This window comes from Numida meleagris, chromosome 2 (assembly GCF_002078875.1).
Source record: "Numida meleagris isolate 19003 breed g44 Domestic line chromosome 2, NumMel1.0, whole genome shotgun sequence".
In the NCBI taxonomy this organism is placed as follows: domain Eukaryota; kingdom Metazoa; phylum Chordata; class Aves; order Galliformes; family Numididae; genus Numida; species Numida meleagris.
Genome location: NC_034410.1, coordinates 2,839,475 through 2,860,342, shown reverse-complemented (window position 1 = coordinate 2,860,342; position 20,868 = coordinate 2,839,475). Strand labels below are relative to the sequence as shown.

At 44.0% G+C, this 20,868-nt stretch overlaps 1 protein-coding gene and 1 long non-coding RNA gene across 3 annotated transcripts in view; one reads left to right on the top strand and one right to left on the bottom strand.

The window, feature by feature from the left end:
- LOC110393983 lies at positions 717 to 15,291 on the top strand. Of its 2 annotated transcripts, XR_002435297.1 has the most exons (4): positions 717 to 812; positions 4,852 to 4,953; positions 5,088 to 5,278; positions 15,210 to 15,291. It is a non-coding gene; the product is annotated as an uncharacterized LOC110393983 (long non-coding RNA). The 2 variants fall into 2 exon arrangements; XR_002435296.1 differs by lacking the exon at positions 15,210 to 15,291 and having other exon boundaries at positions 5,088 to 5,721.
- Positions 9,983 to 20,868, bottom strand: part of PTH1R (parathyroid hormone 1 receptor) — a 114,192-nt gene continuing 103,306 nt past the window's right edge. The window contains exon 13 of the mRNA XM_021387552.1: positions 9,983 to 20,524. Coding sequence (XP_021243227.1) covers positions 20,162 to 20,524 — 363 coding nt within the window. The 3' untranslated portion in view covers positions 9,983 to 20,161. The remainder of the gene's footprint in view (positions 20,525 to 20,868) is intronic.

Genomic DNA, 20,868 nt, shown 5'->3' with positions numbered 1-20,868 from the left:
AGGCTGCTCTCATGTCTCCCTGAAGCCTTCTCTTCTCCAGGCTGCACAGCCCCAGCTCTCTCAGCCTGTCCTTGTAGGGAGGTGTTCCATCCCTGGGATCATTTTTGTGGCCCTCCTCTGGATGCACTCCAACAGGCACACATCTCTGCTGCACTGAGTACTACCCATCTGGATGCAGTACTCCAGGTGTGTCCTCACCAGTGCAGAGCAGAGGGGCAGGATCACCTTCCTCACCCAGCTGGCCATGCTGCTTTGGATGCAGCCCAGGATCTGGTTGGCTTTCTGGGCTGTGAGGGCGCAGTGCTGGCTCATGTCCAGCTGCCATCCACCAGTACCCCCAGGTTTTTTTCGTCAGGGCTGTGCTCAATCCTTTCATCCCCCAGCTTGTATTGCTAGTGAATGTTGCCTTGACCCAGGTGCAAGATCTTGCATTTGGATTTGTTGAATCTCATGAAGTTCACCTGGGCCCACTGCTCAGCCTGCCTAGGTCCCTCTGGATGGCATCCTGTCCCTCTGATGTGTTGTCTCACCCCACAGTTTGGTGTCATCAGCAAACTTGCTAAGGGTGCACTCGCTTCCACTATCAGTGTCGTTGCTGAAGATACTAAAGAGTATCAGTCCCAGCACTGACCCCTGTGGGAACCCAGGGGCTGAACCCAGAGTAGGGCTGGAATTTGGAGTCCCTGAGCTCACAATGAGACCCATAAAACTGAATTCTCAGTGGACAAGATCTCCAGAGGCCAGTTTCACCACTGTTGTAAGGGGGCACTGCCTTGATGATGTGCGGTGGGCTACAACCTACCTGTGCATAGGTGAGTCTGAAGTGCACCACCAACATCTTGACCTGCTGTGTACCACTTTCTGAGAAATAATTTTCATTTGTAGGAGACATGAAACACGTGACTATGTCTCAGGCCTGTCTAAGTTATGTGTTTTGCAAAGTGCTAACAAAGCGTGCCGGATTTGGAACAATATTGCAATGCTCTCTCAGCAGGTGTCGCGTGACCACACAGCCTCGTGCTCTATCTGTAAGTCACAAAACCCCCACTCAGAGGTTCACTTTATAGACATACAGCTCTGGTAGGTGGAGGGACAGCCCTCCCACCATGTCGGGAACCCTGAACAGAGAGAAAACACCAATGCACACATGGGGAAAAATAAGTCTTAGACCCACAGGGCCACCACATGGAGTTGAGAGCAAAGTTCTGTGTAGCTTTGACATTCAAAAATAAAGGTTTTTTTTTTTGCTTTTGCCATTATAAAAAAAAAAAAAACCCTTAAATTAAAAGTTTCAGCCTTAAGAATCCATTGAACTTTGGGCCAAACAACATTTCTCAGGTTGACCGAAAATGGAAAGTCCAGAATTAAACTGTTAATTGACAAAAAGATTTTTATGTCGTCTGCTGAATTCCTCTCTCATCCTTCCTACTTTTTCCTCCGTTTTCAGCTCAGTCTAGATATTTAGATGTAATAAGGGACATGATATATTGGGGAACTATTGGTGATAGGTGGACGGTTGGACTGGATGATCTTGGAGGTCTTTTCCAACCTTGGTTAATCTATGATTCTATGATTCAGTCACTGAAGCAAAACTCCCATTATTCATCCGGCCCCAAGCCAGCATCTGCAGGGGGCTTGCAACAGAAGTGGTCTGTAGGGCAGCCCACACCATTCACCTTAGAGATGTGTTAAGGTAATTCTGCGGCAACAACACATGTGTCAGTGGGTAAACTCTTTCTACAGCTGCTCAAAGGCAGTGTGGAGATGGGAGGATTATGTTTTAGAGGTCTACGGGGTGTATCTGGAGTGACAACTCTCTTGGTTTCAATGTCGTGAGAGGCATTTTCGGAACTCGTCTCACACAGAACTGTGGGCACAAGCACAAAGAATGAGGAGCAAGGCTGTTAAGTTATACACAGCTGAAAACCACACTTGTCAGAGGCAAGGAAACCAAGAGCAACACAACGCAGTTAAGAGCATGTGACTGCAGAGATGGTACAGATAGGAACGTGGGCTGTAACGTCGTGTACAAGGGGAATTTGGTCAGCCAGGAGCAACCACAAAAGAGACGTAGTGTGGTTTGTGTCAGAAGGAGGAACGGATGTTGTCTGAGAACCTTGTGAAGAAAAACGGCCTCACCCAGGGGACAGCACTAGGTAAAGCTGTCTGACCTAAAATTGTGAGTGCTGTGGGCTTGGCTGCTTCTCACGTTTGTGTTTGCATGGGAGGAACTGGAGATAGGGTGCTCTCTGCTGAGTGAAGCCCGAATTTGTAGGCACACTGTGCTCCAAGGCCAAAAGTAAATGATGACTTGAGTCTATACAACTCTCTTCTGATACCCTCAATAAAGTAAAATACGAGTTCTGAGATCTGACTTTCCCCATGAAGGAAATATTCAGTAGTTGTCTATCCAGATCCTCCAAGGCACCTGAGCTCATGAGTACCTGTAGCCCACAGCAGTCAGTAAGTAAAGCCCTGGAGCAGGGACAAACTCAGGGATAGGACTGAGGGACTCATTCTCTTCATCTGCGTCGGATTGCTCCTCTCACATCTTTGCTGTGACACAATGCAAGGAGATGATTTGACATTAATAAGTCATTCTACCAATCAGTCTTAATAAGGATGATGGTAAGAGAATTCTAAGCACTCTACCAGTAAGACCTCTCCAGTTATTTGCAGTGGATACGGACATCCTAGTGTGCTGAAGACCTCTCATGTAATCTACTCTCAACAAACAATGTCTGTTCTTGGCACCTCCCTGTCAAAATACACGAGAAAGTCTGAAAACTGAAGGGCAGCTGAAGAATGAAGTAAAACTGACTTGAGCTACATGGGGTTTCTGATTAATACTAGAAAAAATAAAAAGAATAAATTACTATGAGATGGTCAGAAAATGAAACAGGTATGCAGAGAGGCTATTTAGGATATACCTTTATTACTGGAGATATTCAAAACTCAAGAGGATGTGGTCCTGCGTACTCTCTGAGGTTGGATGTGATGTTAAAGCTAGCCCTGCTTCAAGCAGAGTGTTGGACCCAATGACATTTGCAGGTTCTTTCCAGCTTAAATTATTCTAGAGGAATGTGACAAACCTAATTTAGAGTTCTTCCACTCTTGCCATCCTGTGTCCTTCTGTCCTGCTCTCCTGGTTGTCTGGGCTGGGGTCTTCTGGGAAAGGATTGTTGTTTCCAGTTTGTAATGGAACAATGGGGAACATGGCACACTCAAATATCACTTTATTAGAAAGTACATTAATTGAAAATGTAATTGATTGTGGCACTTTGCAGGGAGAGTATTGGGAAAATAATATTCCTACCTCAAGCTGTCTTGCTTCAGCCTCACATCTCTGTAAAATAATCTGTTTTTTTTCCCAGTGAATAAGGCTTCCTAATCTCACTACCCATGTGTAAATCCCTGTGTTGGCTGGTTATCTTTATCCATGTCACATGAATTGAAAGGAACTACTTATCTGGTGTATTAATCATGAGTGTCACACTGAAATTTCCCTTTGAAATAAAGAGGGAATGACTTTGAACTAAGAGAGGGGAAATTTAGGTTAGAGTTTAGGATGAAATTCTTTACTAAGAGGGAGGTGAGATCTGGCATTGCTGCCCAGAGAAGATTTGGGTGCCCCATCCCTGTGAGCCTTCAAGGCCAGGCTGGATGGGGTCCTGGGCATCCTGAGCTGGTGGGAGGCAACCAGCCCAAGGCAGGGGGGGTTGGAACTGGATGATCTTTAATGTCCCTTCCAATCTAATCCATTCTGTGATTCTATGATTTCTCTCTGAAAAGGTACTCCTTTGTGCAAAATACCAGGGTTAAAAATAAGCATAAGCACAGACATGGCGCTATCTGGCTGCCACTGAGTGTTTGCCAGTCTGGAATGAATTTTGAATAAGGTTTTGGTTAATTGCTACTTTCAGGCTGCAAACAAGGAAGATTTCAGACGCGTATAGAGATTTATGAAATTATCTTTCCCCCAGACCCAGCGCAAGATAAGGAAAGATGGCGGGGGTGTGAGCAAACAAAGCAGAACAGATCTAAATCCAAGGGAAGGCAAACCCTCCAGCCGTAGCTGTGATTAGCTGAGAGAATGAGGCAAAGTAGGCCTGCTGCAGCATTCCAGAGATTTAACATTTTATTTCTTTGCAGAAACTAAAGATCTCACTTCCAAAACCTCCTGATTCTTTTGCCTAGGGAAATCACTCATAGAGAATGCGACAAAGATGTGTTCTCCTAACTGAGCAGATTAGAACTTGGTGGCATCAGGCAGGGCGATAGGAGCTGACCAGAAATATTTACACAATAATAAACAAGAATAATTGTGCTGGATTAGTTGGATCCCTCTGGCTGAGACTCGTGCCTTCTTTTCCTTTGGCTTTCTCTTGCCAGACACGCCCCCAAATAACTCAGACTTTGCTGGTTCTTGTAAGTTTATTGCTGGTTTCCCAAGAGCTGGCATTTCCCTCTCAGGACTCCACTTCCATAGTTATGAGAGAAGCGAGCTCTCTTTCAGATCCAAAATTAAATTTCCAGCCCTCACAGCTGTGGAGAAAAAATAAGCATGGCCAAACTCTAACCTGAAGTCAAATATGTATATTTTTTTCCCGTGTCTTCCCAGAAGTAAAATAGGAGATCAGGTTTTATAGACTTGACTCTGAACTGTTGATTCAAAATGGTTATCAAGAGCACAGGCAAGCTGTCTAGTTTTTATTCCGTGTTTGATGAGCTTGTAAGTGAATTTACGCACCAAGTTCGCCTGCAGCAATCCTGAAAATACTCTATACTCTGTGGTCCTCTCTCAGAACCAAATGGTTACCCCTCTCCCACATTTTCCTTCTGCAATTCCAGGGCACAAGTCATGACATTCAGGACTGTTTCTGAGTAAGTAACCAGAAACGGCAGCATCTTCCATTCAGGAAAGCAAGGTTTTGAAATGAAGATATTGAAATGGTAAGTACAGACAGCTCCAGTATCCAGACATGCCACATTGAAATGCAGGAGGAGGAAAAAAAGTTCATTTAATAATGAAATACCAGCTGCTATTTTACTGGGGCAAAAACTAATGGGCTGTTTGTTTCTCCAAGCATTCCTCCATAGCAGTACAACCACAGTTGCCTGGTTTGTTCAGCAGAGTGAGAAGACCTTGGAACAAGGTGGAGCCCATGGCCAAGACCATAGGCATAGAGGAGCACATGGGAGACCTGCAACAGTTTATCCTGGTAGAAAGCTGCAGGAGATTGAACATCATTAAGAAAGTGCAAGTTGAAAACAGAAGGTAATGGAATTTCAGACAGTGCCTTGTCCAGCTGCACCTCTGGAAGGTAGATCCCAAAAAAGTGAGTTGAGATGAACATGAAGGCAAACCTCTCTGCGGGGTTTGCTGCGAAAACTCACTGGTACAGATTACTGTGAATGGGATCGTGCATCTTGCCACAGACCTTTTCCACCCCATGGTCTCATTTAAATCTTCTCTCTCTTCTCCTGTACCATACCCTGGCTGGTAGCCTAAGAACCTCCCCACCAACTGCAGTTGTGTTGTGCCTCTCTAAATCAACAGCATCCCTTGGAGCTCAGTGGCATTATGCTGATTTACTTGAGTGCAGGGTCTGGCTCTGAAGTTTGTATGTGATTCAAACAAGATGTTCCTCAAAGTTAGTCGTAAGTGAATAAATGATACTTGACATTCTGGAGAAGCTCATGCTCATTAAAAAGCATTTTGTGTTCCAGCAGACTCATTCTGGTCATTTATTCACTTAGCTCCACTGCATGGTTTCTTCTGCTCCCCCGATCTCAGCTCTGTGCTGTAGAATTGTAGAATCATTAAGGTTGGAAAACACCACTAAGATCATCATATCCAGCTGTCCTGCTTCCAGGACTCTCACGTTCAGAAGTTTTACTTCACATGTGAGCTAAATTTTCATTGGTGCCATTCTAGGTCCCTTTGGCACTTCCTCTGCAGACATTATATCTTAACAGGACTCTCTGCAACTATCTGCTCCCAGGTAGGACCAAGCCATGAGGCACAGCTGGATTTGCATCAGGACTATGACACCTCTCCCATTCTGACACAGCTCCCTCCTATCTGCCTCCCTCAGAAAACTTCCTAACGGGAGAGCTGGTTTGATCATTTTCTGGTGAGGTAAGATGCCCTCCAGTATTGTTATTCCTTCAGGAGAAAGGAAGAACCACAGCAACACTGAGGAAGACAGAAAGGGGGAGAGACCTTGTAAAACCAAACTAGAAATTTTAGGTTGGAAAAGACCATCCTTTAAATTCTTTCTCAAAATGGTAAGAACAAGGCTTCAACTCAAAGAGAACAGCCTTTAAAATTCTGAGTTAGAATTGTAGAACCATTAAGGTTGGAAAAGACCTCTAAAACCATCACATCCGACCCCAACCCACCCCCACCATGCCCACTGACCACGTCCCTCAGTGCCACATCTCCACTGTTCTGGAACACCTCCAAGGAGAGTGACCCCACCACCTCCCTGGGCAGCCTGTGCCAGTGCATCACCCCCCTTTCTTAGAAGAAATATATTCCAATATCCAACCTGAACCTCCCTTGACACAACTTGAGGTCATTACCTCTAGTCCTAAGTTTCAGGTTCCTGCTTTACAGTGGTGATTTTGCTAGTTTGTTATTTCCCCATCAGGCCATAAAACACATTCAGCAAGTATTACATGTGCTATTTTGATACTAGAGCTGGTAGATATACTCCAGATAGACTGGCTGAGTAGCCTAGTTGGCTCACAGCACTGCCTACATCCTGCTGCATAGGTGGCCACTATCACTCACTGGAGCTCTCCTCCCTCCCCACATGCATGCACAAGACAGATTGAAATGATGCTTGCAATACACCTGCTGCTTCAGATAAATCATTCACCATTGCTGCATCCAGTGTTCCTCCTACAGAAGATTTATATAGCGCTGCATATATATAGGACAGCTGTTAGCACTTTGGCAGATATCAGTCCTTCCCTTCTGCAAAGGGGTGTTGCTTCCAAACAGACATAGTTTGGGTTTAACTTTTTTTTTCTTCAAAGTTTGGCTGCTAAGACATCCTCTGTTTTCCATGAGCAGATGAAGGCACTTCAGCAGAGCTAATATTACTTGTTAATCTTCATGGCATTCAGAGGAGCATGGAAAAATGGAAAATTCTTTGCAGAGTTTTTGTTCTTCGAGAGAGAGAACTGGAGAGGTTTGGAACTGCAGATTTCTCAGCCAGCAGCAAACTGAGCCTTCTGCTTCTCACAAGGGAAAAAAAAATGCATGTTTTTGTGTGCATCTAGATCTGAGTTGTCTATCTCTGACTCAGTATTCCCACATTCTATAGGTTCATCTATACTGTATATTGTATTCCTCTGTCCATTTGAGGCCAGCATGGTGAACCTGCTACACTGCCTATCCCAAAAGCCTCGGTGCATAAAGTCACACTTTGAGAGGTGGAATCTGAGAAGAAAGCAGATGGATGCTTTGGAACCATCAGTGGAGAATGGAAGCAGTTGGCATCAGTTGGGTTAATTCATGGTCCTTTCAGTATCTAAAGGGGGATATAAGAAAGAAGAGGACAGACTCTTCAGGAGGGTCTGTTGTGATAGGACAAGGCAAAACGGTTTCAGACTAAAAGAGGGGAGGTTTAGATTGGATATAAGGAAAAAAACTCTTTACAGTAAGGTTGGTGAGGCACTGGCACAGGTTGCCCAGACGTGGTGGGTACCCCATTCCTGGAGACATTCAAGTTCAGCAGGGAACTGGACGGGGCTCTGAGCACCTGATGGAACTGTGGGTGTCCCTGTTCACTGCAGGGGGATTGGACCAGAGAGCCTTCCAGGGTTCCTTCCATCTCATATGTTTCTATGATTCTACGATAGCGTGTTTGTAGAGGATAGAAGGGCCCTGATCTCAGATAGGACTGTGTGAAAAGATTCACCACTCATTTTAGCCTTGTGCATGACAGAAATAGAGAGCTTAAGTTTGGATTCTCTGAAACCATCTAGTTTTGGTATGACTAAATGGGTAGGGGAAAGCTATGGAAGGAATGAATTTAAGTTCAAAGCGTGCTTGAAAGTACAGAACAGTCTAGCCAGCGGGATGACGTTCTGCAAAGGCCTCTGTCGGTTAGGTTTTATGGTGGTTATATTTCATGCTCACAAAGAGCAGCATCTGCTTGTGCCCACTTACAGTCTTCACTCTGCAAGGGCAGCACTCCAGGGAACCACCTCACATTGTCTGTGCTGAGTGAGATGAAGGCATCGCACAGCTGTGAATGGAATGAGGCACCCCTCCTGACATCGATACTGTCAATGTATCAGGTGGCATGAGAGCATCCTTCAATATAGCCACTGCAACCACATTAGGAGAGCAGCAGAACTAAGATGACAATGTGCTTTGGGACAAGGGATGAAAGGGTGCTTTGCCCTCTTTGCCTTTTGCCACTGCTTCTTTTTTTTTTTCTCTGCAATTTTCTATAGCATTCTCCTCCTGGCTAGAGAGATGTTATGCACCATTTTAGTCCACTGAAAGGTTATGCAAATAGTGCAGGAAACAGTCTTAATGTGAGATGAGGGATGGCCATGGACCTCATCACCCACCCAACTGTTATCCACCTGGCTGGTTATTTACTACTTGTGTTGGGTCTGAAGTCATCCATCCATACTGTGCTTGAGAAAAGCTGGAGGAAATCAGACTAGAGGGTGCTCTGTCCTGTTCCTCTCCATTTGGGTAAAAGAAAGCTTGGCTGAACACAGAGATCTGGTCTATACCTGTCCTCTCTCTAGCAAGTCTTAGTGTTTAAATTTGAGTCTGTGAGTGAAGCTTACTTGCATGTAAGTAATAGAAATAGGACAGGGGCTAGATTTACTCCTGAGTTACACCAAAGTGGCATTGTAGAAATCACCTGAGATATGTGTTGAGGGAGAACGCCTTCTGCAGTGTGACTGTTCTTCCCAAGGGGAACCCTGTTATTGGGATTCACTTGTAAGAGTAAGGAAATGTGTGCCACCAGGTTGTGTGTAAGTCAGAGAGCAACTGGGACAAAGTTTGCTGTCCTCTGTTTCTCTCTCCTGAATGTTATCTGATACTGATGTTAGTCTATGAATGGGATCAAGGCACTATAACCATCTCATTTGCTGCCAAGACCTGGGGAGCTCCATCTGGAACAAGCATTTGTGCAACTGCCTTTGGTCAGCAGTGTTCTCATTCCTTGCTGCTGGGACCTGGGTGCTTTTTGAAATCAGGCCAATCATTCAGTGCTTATCATTTAGAGGAGGAGAAAAGTTTAGTCCTTTTTTCCACTCGTAGTTAGCCAGGCGAGGAATGCTAGCATGTCTGCACGATCAGCATGGCGTGAATGCATTTCTGGAACACGAGTGTGCTGGAGCGTTCTCACACGCTATGTTGGGGCAAAGAGCATTTTTTGCCCAGCTCTTCCTCGTATGCAAAGCACACTTGCATTAAAAGAAATGCCATAACTAAACAGTGACTCTGGGGGAATGCCCGTAAATTTCATCGAAGTTAAAACAGAATATTTTAAGCAGTTGGAACTAAACTGTGCTTAGGAGAAGGGTTTCATAATCTGAATTAGCATATCTCTAAACATTGCTGCCCAGCACAAAACAGAGACTGGAGCCAACCAAATTTGTTCTTTGTAATCCTGAAATCCATAAGCTCATGGCTATTGAAGCCACCCAGTGCAGTTTCCTAGCATCACAGAATCGTTTGAGTTGGAAGGGACCCATAAAGGTCACCTAGCCTCAGTTCCTTGCAATGAACAGGGTTTCCAGAGACGTAACTCATTCCCAGCTTTCTATATTCATAATGAACTCATTCCCAACTTTCTGTACCCACAATGAACTAGAGGATCTCATGGAGCTCCCTCCTCTTGACCACAGGAATACCAGGTCCACCTAAGGGTGCCCCTAAAGGATTTTAGAGGCTCTGAGGTCCACAGGCTGGAAAAGACACAAAGGAGATATTTCATGAGAATCAATAAAGGTTTCTTTTTATTTTAATTCCCTTTTTACATACATCCGTGGTTTGTCATTTTCCGCTCATTACTTTGGTCCGTACAGAAAGCAGAAGTGGAGGAATGTAAACCAAACATCTGCCTGACAACACACACAAGGCAATGCCCTTGTAACACATACAAAGAAATCACAGTTTTGCCCTTAAGTTTTTCAGTCTTGTCCCTCCTTGGAAGTGAAACAAGATCTTAAAACCACTTCAGTGAAATCACTGGAGTGGGAGGGGGAAGAGCACACCCTGGTTTTTCTCCCTCCTGCTCACGCTAGGAAAAAAAGGAGCGAGTATCCCACTGGACAAAGCCTGGAAGACCACTGGGAATGGCTAAGTCCTTTCACTATTGCCCACATCCCATCATCTCTGGTGACCACCATGGCTTGGTCACCCTGAAGTTGCTGAGAAACAGCAAGGAATTTTAGCAACAGATCTGTCTCTTCGTGCATGCCTCAGCTCATGCAAATATCAAGAGGTTGACATCGTGTTTTTGGACACAGGGTTGCGTGACGGTGCTTGGATCCACCTGACCTTCTTCTTCTGCCACCAACTGCCTTTCCTCTTCCACCAGCTCTACTTAAACCCAACCTGTCAAAACATTTCACCTCTAACAGCAAATATCTTCTTGTTCATCCTTCCCTGCAGCCCTGGAGGAAGAGTGATTAATTTAGACATAGAAAAATAAAAAGGTAGAAGCTCAGCCTGGCAGGAAACATCCAGCTCTATATTTAGAAGGTCTCATGTCTGTTGTAATGCTCTGTTTTAAGTGGATGCTGCTTCCTTGGTGAAGTCATTGTTTTGCCTTCTGTTTTAGGTACCCAAGGTCTATTCTGTTTGGAGAACATTCTTCATTAAACTTGTTTTAAGTAGTCTTTCACATGGCCATTGTATCTCTATTTCAGAGGACACAGACACATGCATTTTGGAAACCCAGTGCATGCTCATCCCATCCATCTCAAACATTTTAATCCCTTGCCTTTTTCTAGCAGAATACCACATCCTATATCCCCACATATAGAAGCCAACCCCAATACAAAACCTAATGTTGGCATTTGTAAAGCATTTTGAGAGAGGCGACTGCTATTCAGGTCACCTTCTACCCCTTGATCTCTCCTTTCTGGCTTTGTAGTGCTATTGATTTAAAGCAAAAAGCCACCCTGAAGTACGGGTGGTAGGCAAAGCCTTGAGGACTGGGGAAGGGTTAGGTCATTTGTTTGAATCATCATCTTTTTCCTCCTCTGGATTTAAGGGTAAATCCCACTCCATGGAAGTCAATAGAAATCTTGGAGTTGGTTTTCATGGGGTTATAATTTCATTCCATACTGATCCCGGCACAACGGTGTTGTTACCCACCATATTGTTTGCCCAGAATGATGAAGATAATCAAATACCATCACATTCTTTAGATCATATGCAAAAAAAACAAAAAAACAAACAACAAAAAAAAAAAAAAAAAAAAAAANAAAAAAAAAAACAAAAAAAAAAAAGCAAGCAAGGACAACTTCTAAGGTTACAGAAAAAAGTTACTCTGTGGGACCCTGGAGAAATGGATTTGAGTACCAGGTTCTTGTGCTCAGGTTACTTTAATGTATCTTTTTTTTTTTTTTTTTTTTTCCCAAAGGAAAAAAGAAGGAAAAAGAGCCAGTGAGAATTAGGAAGATAAATTTGCACAGGCTTTGTTGAATCCCCCATTTGCTCTTTACACTCTCTGCTTAGGAGAGAGTGTAATCATGCAATAGTGGCCAGTTCGCTCAATCTACGCTGGATAGGGAGGCCTGCCTGAAAAGGAGACAGATTTATAGGACTCCCTAATTACTGACACTCATCTGGTTCAGCTCTTCCTTCCCTTTTTCTTTTGTTCCTGGCCCCTGTGCAGTGTGCCATACTGAGGTGATCTCCAGCCTAACCCTGCCTCTCTGGAGTCTTGCAAATCCCTTCCAAATTAGGACAAAATTTGTTGCGCTCTTTTCTTGCAAACACTGCCTTTGGTTCCCTTGCAAAGCAGCACTGCTGACCATCAGTACTGATGCATTCAAACTGGTGACAGCTCTGGTTGGATACACACCAGATATGCAAAGGCAACTCAAGGAACAGTTCTGCAAGTGTTCCCCAAAGCAGCACTAATGGACCAACCTAGGGAAGGATGCAGAAACTGCATGTGCAGACCAGAGCATTAAACTTAAATTAATCATAAGCAGGAACATTTAACAACAGAGTGCCAGATCTAACCCCAAGCCCCTAGACAATGGAAATACATTGGGTGAGCTTAGCAGGTCATACTGAACAGCTCAAGACCTTCAATGAGCAAAACATGAGTGAGTTCAGTTGGAGGTTGAAATTCTATGCTGAGGTCTGCAAACCTTTCCCTGGTCCGTGGGAAAGGTTTCAGTGAACCCTATTTGATAGACCCTTTAATGCTCCCCTGTGACTTCCATTAGCTTCTCATATTCTTTTTCCCACTTGCCGCCCAAATCCTGGCAACATGTTGACATTTTCTTGAACTTTGAATCTGTGGGGCTAGATGAAACCTGAAAACTGGCATGAAAACTTGGTGTTCACATGCAAGTAAGATAGAAAAGAAAAAAAGAAGGGGCTAAGAAATATCCCTACTAGCTGAAACAGCTGAGCATGGCTAAGTGACCACAGCGGGGAGAACAGAGTAATCTGGGTAGGCACAGATAAAAAACATGATTGTTTCATGTGATAGCTCATGCCTTGGGTGTCATTTAATCCCAAACAGCAAGTCCAATTCTCAGCAGACTAACTCTGTAGTTAGAGTTGGAAGCTTTATTTTAATTCCATTGTGCAAATTGTAAATGAGTTCTGAACTGTGGTCTAGATTCAGATCTGTTTTGCCTTGGCATTCGACCGAGTTAACTCAATTAACTTCAGTGGTGTAGCTCCTGCCTTCTGCCAATGAATATAAAATCAACATCAGATCTGTTCCTGACTGTCCTGCCCTAGGGACTGGCTTCAAATTACTCCGTCCGCTCATTGTATCTGTTCCCTCCACCACAGAGAACTCCTGCCAAGGAGAAGCCAGAACAGCAGACACTCCACAATAACCATCAGAGCAGTCAACAGAACATGATGAGATAAAAAAAAAGAATGACTTATTATCACTCTTTTCTTGTTTATGATCATTCTTAAGTGTAAAGAGAGCTAGTCTAGTTCTTACTCTTGGTTCACTTGTCTTAAAAATGCACCAAAAATAAAAGACTATTTTGTCAGACCAACCTTTCATCTCTGTCAGGATGCCAGTGCTCTGTACCCAATGTGATGGATATGATGTGACGAGGGTACAGTACAGCTGATCTGAGCAAATTATGTTCCCATTCTGATGCTTCAGATTGGTTTTGATTCTGAGAGTTGAGGTTGGCTTCTAGCCATTAAAAAGCCTGAGTCTGCATCCAGGAAAAATGGAAAACGAAATGCTTAACTGAGTTCTTTAAATAAGTTTTAGGGTTTTCTTTTTCTAGGGCCAGGTTGGAAAAAAGGAAAAGTAAATGTAGAAAGGAACTCCAGCCAACCTGAATTTAGAATCATAGGATCATCTGATAATTAAGGTTGGAAAAGACCTCTAAGATCATCTAGTCCAACCGCCAGCCCATCACTACGATGCCCACTAAACCATGTCCCTAAAATTTGAGGGTAGAAGAGCAGAGATGTCTGTCTTTTGGGCTTTTCTACCCACTAGGGAGAAGCAGTGTCAAAGACCCAAGAAAGATGCTGGTTCTGTCTCCTTGTTGCTCGGGACCACCACTGCCCAAGGCTACAGGTGAAGTGGGAGTCTGCTAGCACTGCCAGGAGACCAAGTCTCAGTCTCAGCTTCAATTGTTGGACTTTCAGTAGAAGATCTCTAAAATCTTCAGAAGCACCTACAAACCAAAGAGCAGTCAGTGAAGATGTTTATGAGTGCTGAATAAAAAGTACTAGATTTGGAGACACTCTGCTTACTATCAGCCTTCACATATAGACAGCAAATAAACTTGGGGCTAGCCACTAAACGAAGCTCATTAACACTTCTTCTGGCAAAGACTTCCAGGGCAGGATCACTGGTTTTCATTCAGTTGGTCCTGGTGTCTCTGAGCTTCACATGACCAGAAGCTGGACACAGGTGGGTTCTCAGCTGCGTGTCCATGCACCTCCATGCACTCCAAAGAGCACATGGAAAGACCAAGGAGACCAGATTTCTGGCTCAGACTTTCCAGGAAGCAGGTCATTATTGGGAAACAAAACAAAACAAAACAAAACAGAAAACCCACCAATATTTTAGTGTGCTTCAGTTAATCATATGTCTTTGCAATAACCTACCTCTGCTTTCTTTTGCTTTCCCACCCTTAGATAAGACCTAAGCTTAAGTCTTGATTTCATGAGAGGCCATAAAAATAGTTCGAGTGGAACAGGGTAAGCTCAATAACTTTTATACAAATGGAATCACTGCCTCAAAACAATATGTTCCTTTGGGCCAACAGTATTTGCTGTCCAATAGGCTCAACCTTTCTCCTTTGTAGGCAAAAATAGGAGAGCTGCCTTCCAATGGATGTCCACAGAGATGGACATCCCCCTTTTTATACTTACACCATTTATGAAACATTATGTTTTGAAGACAAATTTAGACAGCCCTGGCTGATCACGATGGAAATTTATTTATAGGATATTTTGCAAACTCATTTCCTTTACAATTTAATATATTTCTCATTTCAAGACACCCTAGAGGAATGGGATATAAAATCTACTCTGTCTGAAGTGTCACACTGGATGCCTGAACACCTCTGAAGCTCGCCAGGAATATCATATATGTCCTTTATTTATGCTGTGGAATGTGGCAACCCGTCAGCAATAGAAGTAAAAATAATAATAAGAAAAAAAATCAAACAGAAAACCTGTTCCATTATATTAAAAATAAATAAATACATCAATTTCCCTAGACTTGCCTGAGAGTGCAACACGATTTCTCCCCCAGCAGGTGCTCTTAGTGGGAAAGTGGCACGGTGAAGACCTTCCTTAATCTGCCCATGGCCTTAAAATAAATCTTCTTCGCATGCTGAACGATTTACAGCTTGCAGCCACCAGAGCAATGCCCATTTGTGACACAGGCTACACAGCTGAGGAGGCACACACCAAACCCTTAACCCCAAAGGCTGGGAAATGCTGCCCCTGATCATTTTTCTTTTGCTTCCTCTTACAGCCAAAATGTCACAACATTCAGCTAAAGCCAGAAAGAGAGGATGTGAACCATGATACTGCTGCATAACTTTCCATGAGAAGGCACAGACTGGGCTTTGGCAAACTCATGGGCAACAATAGGTGGAAAAATGCACAGCCATGTAAGAAGCAACATTACACATGAAAGGACTTCACAGGTTTATGCAACCTCTCCCTTGAAGGTCAACTCTTAAAGTGCTTTCTCTTATTTCATGCAGTCCTATCTCAAGTGAAAGAAACACTGAAGAGAGTGAGAGATATGGATGAGGTGAAGATGCCCTCGTCCTCCATAATCCTACCTGAAGCTTCCAATGAATTCTAAGTGGAAGTTATGCAGAAAAATCAGCCAGTGAAAAAACAAGGAAACAAAACCCATTGAGGTGCCTTTACTTCTTGAAAGATTGGGCTCTGAAGTTTTAAACCTCTTCAGACAGTCATTGAATTCACCCAAACAATAAAAGGAATAAAAATTGGAGATCTTCATGCTTGCTGTATTTTCAGGCTTTAAAAAACGGAAAATTCTTACCAGCTCTGTGGATGTTCTGCAGCTTTCAGCCAATTGCCCATAAACAAAGAAAGGAAGCCAGTCCCTGGCTGAACAGTTCAGTTTTGGGGAGAACTTTGTCAACTGATTTGGCTCCAATATGTATCAGACAAGATGGAGCAGAGTTGAGGAATGGTGGCGAAGGGGACAAGACATGATCTCATCTGAACTAAGACAAAGGAGTTTATAGAAGGTGTAAAAACACTTGTCTGCACAAATGCAGGCAAAGCAGAAATGATGAGGAGCTGCCAAAAGTCATCCTTAAGAAACACGAGTCCAAGAAATGTTGACATTTCTATGTCTATTCAGAAAAGAGGTAGATCAAGTAGAATGGACTGAGGATTATTAGCAGACTGAGCTGCTATGGGTGGGATAGAAGAGGTGTAGGGCTGCAAGATGAACTTGCCAGAGGGGGAGATTCCCTGCCCAAGCCCAGCATCTCAGTGGAAACCAGTCCTGCATATTGCCAGCTGGTTTACAGGAAGGGAAGAAAGAGGACACAAAGCTGACACCATGGAGGAAGGAAAGCTAATATGTCAAAATAGAGGCCACCAGCTCCGTCAAGCGTTTGCCTCCTCTAGATGTGAGCTTGAAGACATTTCTCTGCCCATGTGTAAATCAGGCAGGATGGGAACTGTCACCCCATGGAGGGTGACCCCGCAAACTAGTTTCTTCTCTGTTTCAAGGCACCACAGGCCTGATCCCTTCCTCACAAAGAATAAGTGGAGGATGCCCTTGGATCTCTGGCTAATACAGCACAGTCTATATACTCAGCCAACAGTGAGGTCTGCAATCAGCACAGGAAGGACAGGAACAGACTGACAAACATACGTTCTACCATGTCGTTAAAGGCAGAATTATCCCCCTGTTTTGGTATAGGCATTTTCCCATCTTTTTTCATGAACATGAACACCAAGGAAAAAGAATGTATCATGTAAGACTGGTATTTGAAAAGATCAAGGAAAGATTTCTTCCCCTGCACATTCCTCATGGGTGTAATTTTTATCTACATTTAACATCAGTTTTTAAGCATTTATTCTCAACAATCTAGCGATGAATGCATGTCTGTTTAGGAGGGGTGCTGTATTTGTTTATGACAAGTGTTATGGGTTTTGCTAATTCCTTGAACTTTGCTAAGCGATTGCCAAGCATGTCATTAATCCCGAGTTCTCTGAAAGAAACACAAACAAACAGTGAGTCACTAGTGTCATTGGTGCTTGGTTGGTGGCTTTTATTTTGTATGTCTTTTTGTTTTGTCCTACCAGTGAAGTGATATCGAGTAATTCCTCTGAGTGGGAAAATAAGGAAGGTCATTGCGTCTGCTTGGCAGGATTTGAGCACAGCGTACTTCTGGAAGGGCAGAAAACCAGAGCCAGCATACTCAATGCGTTTCTCTCTCATTGGCAGCTCAGCCACACGGGATGCTGCATAACAGCTGTACACACTCTGGTAAGAACTTCTGCCCCTTTGATTCTCTCCTGAGGCTGTGCCAATGTCTGCGAGGAAAAGGCGAGCAGCGAGGATAGCGGGGCTGACCCAGATTTCTGCAGAGCTCTCCATGCCAAACTTTCTCTAGAGCTGACTTCTCTTGCAAGATTACTTAACCTCTCTGTAATACTACTGTTAGCTTTGTTACTATTGCTCATAATAGCAACAAGAACAATAAGAGAGCATGAAAAAAAAAAAAAAAGGTTATGCTTTGCAAACCCGAAGTTGCAATAGCTGCCGTTTGGTGGTACATGGTAATGAGGAGTTTTGAGTTATTCTAATGGTACAAAACAAAGAAAAAATCACAAATAAACACTGGCTTTTAAAGGCTGGCTCATATAGGTCTGCAGCTGTTTGAGAGGTGCTTCAGTGCCTTGCAGAGGATTGCCTCTTTGCCACCATGTTCCCTACCAAGCCCGAATCCAAAACCTAGAGATGTCAAGGGGAGGAGGTTTGTTACTACACTGGGCTTCAACCTGAGAGGTTGCCTAAAGAAGATGTGGGACACAGGAAACAGAGTCAAGATCTCTAGGCTCATCCTGACCTCCTTCAGAACTGTGGGGTATTTAGGCCTCAATATGTACTCAGAACTTGCAGTTTGAAGTGACTGGATGCATCTCAGAAGTGCTGGTTAGTATGCCACAGCAGACATACCTAAAGGATCAGGATAGACAGTAAGATATTCCATAGGCCCCACCTGCATCCTAAAGGATTTCTGCAAACTGCCCCAATGACTGCGTCTACTCCATTTCAGTAACAGCCAGGTGGAGTAAAAAATATTTCAGATTCAAGAAACGTGCCCAGAAGAAAGGAAAGCACCACGAGGGGCTGACTGTCAGAATGCAGCAAAGGAATAGTGACATTACGATGGGCTGAAGAGAGGATCCAGGCTGGCTCAGCCAGAGTCTTTACTTTGAGGGAGTACAGGCTGCAATAACAAGTTTGGTCACTGTTCCTAAATTCCCATTACTGAGAAATTCTGAATCGTGCTTCAAAACTGGAAAAGAGCTTTTGCTAGGTGCTCAGCTGGTTGAAGTGTGTAGGACAAAACACTGTTGGCCAACAAACGCTGTACCTCTTTGTCATTGCTGAAGACATGACTTGTGTCAGAAAACAGCCTTCTGGCTCTCTTGCAAAAACCACAAACAACTGACAAAATACTCTGATCTCTCACTCCTGTAGGAACTGGGCATTTCATAGAATCATAGAATGGTTGAGTTGGAAGGGACCCTAAAGCCCATGTAGTTCCAACCCCAGCTGTGAGTTGGTTGCCCCCCACTATATCAGGCTGCCCAGGGCCCCATCCAGTGTGGCCTTGAGCACCTCCAGGGATGAGGCAACCACAACTTCTTTTGTCTAGAATGGGAGCACTTCTGTCATTAGTAACAGTCTTCTTTAGCTTTTTTCCTTTGGTGATATCAGATAATAGAGCATTTTGTCCTGCCTGTTCTGACCTGCTAAGGATTGGCTTTTGCGTATTTGCCAAGGCCAGTGTTGGGCACCACTGGGCAGCAGTGCCAGTGCCTCTCCATCCTCTGATTAAAGATTTTCTTCCTAACATCTAACCTTACTTTTCTTGCTCTCTTCTCTTCTCAGGCAACCCCAATAACATTTCAACTTCTAAGCATCTCTAGGCAAAATCAGTGATTTTGGTTGAAATTATACTTAATCACCCCAGCTAAGACATTGGCTGGATGTCCATATGTGTGTGTATGACTCATTTGAATGACCTGACCACTAAGAACAGGAAAGAAAGAAGATGCTCAGAAGGAGACCAACCATGAGCCATCCTTGTGCTTTTGCCCAGCAGATTTTATCATTGGACCCCATGAAGGCAGGTTTGCCTGGCTGTATCCAGCATCTCGTGTTTCTCCTCATGAGGGTTTGGGCAAGTGAGAGACAAGTAATTTGAAGGTGAGAATGAGAAGAAATTTGGAACATTAAGAACATTACGGAGGTCTGTTTCCATGAGCATCCACAAAGAGGGAGGCTGAGTTGGTGACCCTCTGAGCTGATTTTAGCCACACATACAAACAGGCACATGAGCTGAAGATCTGCAAATGCCCTTCCCTGCCTCAGTCGGCCTGGGAGCAGGAACAGTGGGTCCATCTCCACCGCTGTATCCGGAAGAATGAAAATATCACACATTCTGATAACCACATTTCCCATTCTAAAATTGCACTGGTTTCTGGCTTGCTATGATACTCAGGTCAGGGAAAGAAGAATACAGTTTTCTGCTTTCATCTAGTGACCATGAACTGTTAACACTGCCCATCCCAGAAGAGCTTTTTGCCAAGGAGTGAGAATGCCCAAGGGAAGAACATGTCCCAGGTTGTACCAAGCTGTCCATGTTGAGAACTTGGCTGCAAAAATGGCCAGCTGTGGTACCCGAGGGGCCTTGGTCATTCTCGTGTGTGTTACCAGACAGATTTCAAAAGGAAAGAGCAAACCAAACCAAAGATGTTGATGCCCAGGGTGGCTTGTACCCTTGCAAGAAGATGGCAGTGTACACTCCCCACAAGACTTTTGCTTTACTGGGTGAGATTCCCATCATCCTTGGCTGCCCAAGCTCTCCAAGAGGTGACAGGACCACGTGCTGCTGTGCAACCCTCCCCACAAACTCTCAGCATCTCTGTTGTTCAGCAGGTAGCAAGGCCCGTGGATAGCCCTGCCTCCGTTAACACTGGGGAGACATAGATCACTGAGTATATGTGTGTGATCAACCTCTGGCCACGTTGGTGGCTCACTTTTTTTTTTTTTTCCATATAACTTAACCTCTTGTTCAACAGAACAGAGAAAAGGCATGGAAACCCTTGGCATCCGTTGTGTGGCATGATATTCTTTTGCCCACTAAATGCTCTCCAGGAACCTTTTTCATCCTTTTGCTTCCTCTCTTCTTCTCTTTACATCACTGTCTCTCTTTCTTCTTCAACAAGTACTGTGGGTCTGTCTCCATCATAAAGGCCAGAGCCATTCAGGTACTCCTCATCTTTGTTGTACTGCTCTGGTCCAGAAGAAGGCATAGAGTTTTCAGAAATAGAGCCATTTTTTACATAACCTGGTAAATTCCGGTGTCCATTGAGGGTCCCTGGTATAAGTCTTGTATTGAGATGAAGGGCAAGTGCCCCTCTCGTGGCTACATTTGTGATGCTGGTGTGGGAAACCATTGGTCCATAACTGTAGGTTGTGCTCCCACTTCGTGCTTTCCTTTTAAAATCAAGTGCTAATGTCCACCTGCTCCATGACTTCTTTATTTCTGCTTGGACCTGAGAGACAAGGGGGGAAAAAAGCATGAGTGGAAGAAGAAGGGGAAAGAGAATCATCAGAAGGAGGTAACATCCACATGGGTGGAGAACTCTCTGAAGAGTGAAACTGGAAGTAACAACTTGGGTTTATGCTGCATAACATAACGAATGTATCTGTAGTTGAACTACACCTTTAAATCCATAAACTTTGGCTATAGCAGCCTCACGTTTGCCCAAGAACATAATTCTGTTCTTTCCAGTGTGCATTCGCTGATCAGCTAGGTTTTTAGTGTGCAACCACAGAGGAAACTAAAGGAAACAAAGACAGCTCAAAAACAATCTGAAAATTAAAGCACATCACTTGA